This window comes from Cryptomeria japonica, unplaced genomic scaffold (assembly GCF_030272615.1).
Source record: "Cryptomeria japonica unplaced genomic scaffold, Sugi_1.0 HiC_scaffold_632, whole genome shotgun sequence".
NCBI classification, from domain to species: Eukaryota; Viridiplantae; Streptophyta; class Pinopsida; order Cupressales; family Cupressaceae; genus Cryptomeria; species Cryptomeria japonica.
The window spans coordinates 9,839-15,209 of record NW_026729432.1 but is presented as its reverse complement, the minus strand read 5'-3'; the positions used below and the strand labels follow the sequence as shown (position 1 = coordinate 15,209).

Below are 5,371 nucleotides of genomic sequence, written 5' to 3'. Positions count from 1 at the left end.
TTGGGCCATCAGTGAGCGAATAGTAGGTGGCGTTTAAATTCCGGAGACTAATGCCATGATTTACATGTAGTGTTGCTTCATATATCCTTAATTGTGTGAGCTTGTTAGCTTCTCCCTATCGAACTACTCATCATTCAATGGCATCTCAAATGAGATGGGATTAAATAATTAGCCAACAAACTATTCTATGTGGGGAGCCCCCACAGAATCTGTATCGTGCCATAATTGTTTCTCATCAATAGATTACATTTTCTTGTACGATTTTAAACCATGGGAAAGGAAAATTCAAACTCACCTTATCCGTATAACCATCATCGTTGTCATTTTTCAGTGTATGAGGGCATGACCACTTTCATTGGAGTCTTTAAAATGGGGTGTCGTGGTGGTGCAGTAAGTGATCTTTGGTCATGCCATGAATTATGTAATTATTTGATGTAGAACAAATAAAATTCGTTTCATTATACTAAAGTAATCCGGTTTGTTTGATGGACTCAGAAGAACGAAGCTGTAGGAGAGGTTTCGGTGGCATATGCAGTAAGATCCCAGGAAGAAGCTATCAGCGAACAAGAAATAAAATATTTTGTTACGATATAAGTGATCTACGATGAGAGGTTATAAACGTTTATTTTGTGGATTCCATCCCCAAATCTCCCTCTGGTGAGATCTTGAGGTAGGACCTAAGAGCCAGAATTGCAATAGCCTAATCCATCCATACACTTTTTCTTCAGAAAAAAATCATACACAATATATGGTGTATAACCAAATCTACTCGCATCACACATAAATTCATGTAGTTTATTAAACTATTTAATGTTGGTATTTTTTCGTTTAATATTTTTTAGGAGCAAATCTGAACCATGCCCAGTTTGGAATTTTCCATTACTTCGAAGATTGTAACTGCTTTTGTGGGCAGTCTGCTGGCACATATGGATATGCCACTTTCTATGCATACATGGTAGGAGCCCCTCGATCCCAAAGGGATTTAAAATATTTTTTGATTTGTTGAAGGACAACCGAGCTTATATTCATAGAAATAATAGAGTCTCAATTCTATAAGAATATAAACATCTTTTATACATATTTTATATTTTCATATAATACAGAGAGCTAGATTGAGGCAGTAGACATTCAATTTTTGGGATAAAATATTCAAATTCTTTTGCATCCTTCGCAATAATTTGTCAAAACTTAAAAGATCACATAAGCTTTATTCCAATTTAGACCCCTTCCTTCATAAACTTGCACTATCCATCTTCATCCCTAGGTTTGATCGAGAGGGTGGGAATGTAGCCCTTGTAGTCTAACCAAAGTGGACCAAAGATACTTCCAATAAGTTATGCAATCAATATCAAGCACAAGGCATGGAGATCCAAATGCTAAATGTTGAGCTTTAGGGCAACATTCCACTAAATGGCTTATCATCGTAATAGACCAAGAAAATCGCCTTGGAATTTGAGGTAAAAAAGATTAATATGACTCTTGAAGAAAACAAGAAAACTTCAAGAGACGAAAAGAAAAAGAAAATAATAGAGTTGTGGAATAAACGCAAGTCAATAGAAGGCTCACAAAATCAATTGACTCGGCCTAATGGATGTAGAGTAAGCTCCAAGAAAAAGATTAGTGAATAACACAAATACATGAAGAAGAAAAGAAAACAGTAGTGTGCCTAGAATAGTACCAATGATTAGAGACATCTTCTTGAATCAGCAGGTATCCGAAACCCCAAGATGTAACACTTCAAAAAATATAATAAAGATTAACAACGACCAACCATCAGCTAAATAACCTCAATTGGGCATCAAAGATTTGGCTTGAACAACCTCAAGGTCTAGAAGTCGATAAATAGGAGACTCCTAGAGGAACGAAGACCTGAAACTTGGGTTTTGGCAAGGCTCCCATAATCTCAAGACCCAGTGAAATGAGAAGATAACATATAAAAAACAACTAGGTGACTAGGTTTTGAAAAGGCTCCCATAACCTTTGAAGTAAGGGAAACACTTGCTCTTCCAGATAGCCAAACACATACAGAAAAGAAAGAACAAATGGTTCTGATAGGATCCCCAAACCATCACAAAGGGTTTTGCAATGGCACCCTGAACCATCAAACAAATAGAAGATCCCTCCAAAGTCCAAGATCTCCACCTACATAGGAGCAACTAAAACTAAGCAGGGAATCCAACCATGTAGTACCTCTCAAAATCACCTGCATCCTACATCTCCACTTCTATAGGAGATAGCTTCACCCCAAAAAAAAAAGAGTAGAAGAGAACCAAGGAAGCCAATAGAGATACATAACCCAGTCCAACCAAGGGTTCTCCACCTCAATAGGAGAAACAAAGATCGAGAGAAAGGGAGAGACAAAACATTCACCAGGAAGCGACTCTAAAACATGATAGACAAGAAAACCATGGAGACCCACTTCCTTGAGCTTTGGGAAGCCTAAAAAGATAAACTCAAAAGGAACATCACCTCGATAGGATATCCACGAGTGAGCAGAAGAAGATCAAAACCCCTTACCCAATATCCAATAGTGAAAACGGGCCCAGAAGGCAACCAGGCCACAAACACGCCAAAGAAAACAAGAAATATCTTCATAAAAAAATAATTAGAAACAAAGATTCTAGAACTTGGGGTCAAATTCACAAAACAAATACCAAAACCGAAGGAAGAAACCCTCAATAGCCTCACTATAATCAGTACAAATCATCAAGCACCCAGAACGGCCATAGGAGCAGAAAAAGAGACCACACAGAAAAGGGCGAAGTCTCTCGCAACTTCGACATCCTCAGCCACAAGCATTCCAACATCGCTCTCGTCGCTCCCACCTTTCACCAACCACCAACGCATTGTCCAAAAAGAGGTACGGGGAGCACCTAAAAAAGAGGACAAAATCCCCACGTACCACGCAACACCAAAACCAAGCACAAAAAAAAAGCCTTAGGGCAAGCAGTCTGAGAAATGGCACCAACAAATCTACACGGAATAGGGAAAGCTCCCACAACTACCACATGTAAAACACCCGTCCAGACAAAAATGGGGCACAAAAAAATCCCCCACATGGCATCGAAGGGATGCATAAAGAAAACAGAAGGGAGAGGCACCAGGAAACGACCCAACAACTAGGGCCATCTCCATCGTTCTCACCGTCTCCCTCTCCTTCCTCAACAGCTTCTACAACACCGCCTATGTTTGAAACCCTAGCGCCGTCGTTGTTCTCCATCTCCTTTTAACCTTTTGTTTCTTTTTTTTTTTCATTTCAATATAAATGTTATGAATATTTTATGATAAAAAATTACCTTGGCGAGATTATCTTTGCGAATCAAATTTCACACTCGTAATATTTCTCATGTTGATGTAGGTATGTGCATACAATTTTCAAATGTAGATTAAAAAATATCAATGATTCCAAAGTATTGTAATGAATTCACAAATCAATTCTGACGTGTGTATTAATAATAACGCATGCTCAAAGGTTGGGTAGAATATTATTATAGTGCGAACAGTTAATTATTTATATAATGGTAACAAAAATTCTATGTACGAGAAACTATTCATGATTATGTGGTATAGAAAATAAATGTTTTAATTTTGGCTATATTTTCTTTTAGTTGCAGGAGCTATTGTCAAAGAGTGTATTAGAAAGATCTATACAATGGAAAACAAAGGTTCCAAAACTTTTACAGAGAAAGCCTTTGCGTAAATTCCTTACAGATGAATGAAATATTTAACAACTTTGCATGGTTTTTTCTTCATCTATCAATGAAGAGAACTGAACATTTTATCTTTGTGGAATTAGTTTTGCAAATCAAACATCACACTAGTGTTAAGATTTCTCATGTTTATGTAGGTATGTATGTTGAGGCAATTTTCAAATATAGATACAAAACATCAATGAACAATTAACACTTTTATACAATGATAACAAAAATTCTATGTTCAATTTTTCGTCGAGAAGCAAATAAAATACAATCCCACAAGACAATCTGCATTTTAATAAAGAAGGCCAATGCATCTCTACCGGAAAGAAGCTTCCATGAAAATAGCAGAGAAGAAATCACCATTCCATTCTATATCGAAAGGTAGTTAACCTCCATGACAGTGCTCGATTGACAGTTATTTCAAAATTGTAAAACCATAATTGAACACTTAAAAGAAAGCATCGACCTTTAGCTCATTATTACAGCAAAAACACAAAGTTTTTTTTCTAATCAATTGCGAGGAGGCTGAAATTGGAAACCCAAAATGTAAGCCAACATTGAGAAAGTGAGAAAGCTTTACAGTTAGACCCAGCTAACAGGCCTAGGACATACATCTTCCTATTGAAGTATATCTAAGTGGCACAACTGCCATTGACAAATAGTGCAACCCTCCCTGTTATCATCATCAGTGTGAGATATTATTAAGTGACACTGACACTGCTGCCATTGAGATCTTGATACTCCATTTAGCAGTATAAAGTGGGATTGGCGATAAGATATTCCTCCACCTGCTTGAACAAACCAGTGTTGTTGGCCTTGATCTCCTCAATTTTGGCTTCATCCTGGGGAACACCAGGTAGGCTATCGTAGTTGCAGGTAAATGTGGTAATGCATCCACCATTACCCCCTGGTTTAGGGGTGTATTTAATCTTGTGGCTTACTGACGCTACCTTTTCCCCCAACATTCCTCCTTCCACAAGGCTGTAACCATAAACCAGGTTGGCCTCGTCAACTAAGTCCACTTTCTCTTTCATATAGCTAAAATCTTTGTTGGCTGCAATAGCAATTACAATTTCATATCGTATTATTAGTAACAATGTCTCTGGTTCTTATGATTCAAAACTTCATCGAAAAACAATATCTTCAGCTGTTAAAATGGGACGTACAACTTAAACATGATGCAAGTTTAGAATAGTGAAACCAAACCTAAATGTTACTTACCAGGAGTGAAATTAACGTGTCGAATGGTACCAACTCCTCCATCACCTTGAACAAGTGTGATGCCCGATATGAGGCCTGGTGCTTGCTTTGGCAATAAGTTGTGGGTGTCCACAGTTGCTTTCCACAGCCTTTTTGCCTCCACTGGAGACTCTATTTCAATGCTGAAACTTCCTGCCACCATCTTCTCTTCTCTTCTCTTTATCTCAAGATTTCTACAAAAACTCTTCTTCGAAATGCTTGCCTTCGTTCGTTCGGTGTGGTGTTTTGTATGAGAAGATGTATGTATGGTATTTATAGAGTGAATTGCAAGAGCTCTATTACTAATCTTTCTTGTGAACTGATTTTGATTGTTTAGTCAAAGTAACGTGCCCTTTCTCATTGACTGACTTTCGAAGCAGGCACAGAAAACAAAAGATTCGCCACAACAACAAACCAGTTAAAATTACCAAAGC

The 5,371-nt window shown here is 37.7% G+C and overlaps 1 protein-coding gene across 1 annotated transcript; it reads right to left on the bottom strand.

The window, feature by feature from the left end:
* Positions 1-4,254: 4,254 nt before the first annotated feature.
* On the bottom strand, positions 4,255-5,166 carry LOC131052112 (pathogenesis-related protein 1-like). Its single transcript, XM_057986705.2, has 2 exons — positions 4,920-5,166; positions 4,255-4,752 (listed from the first exon to the last, which is right to left on the bottom strand). The coding sequence occupies exons 1-2, from the start codon at positions 5,098-5,100 to the stop codon at positions 4,445-4,447; spliced, it is 489 nt and encodes a 162-aa protein (XP_057842688.2). The 5' UTR covers positions 5,101-5,166; the 3' UTR covers positions 4,255-4,444.
* Positions 5,167-5,371: the final 205 nt, after the last annotated feature.

Coding starts and splice junctions, on each gene's coding strand:
- LOC131052112 (XM_057986705.2), bottom strand. CDS start 5,100: ATGGTGGCAGGAAGTTTCAGCATTGAAATAGAGTCTCCAGTGGAGGCA. Junction 4,753..4,919: donor ACACGTTAATTTCACTCCTG/GTAAGTAACATT, acceptor TTGCTATTGCAG/CCAACAAAGATTTTAGCTAT.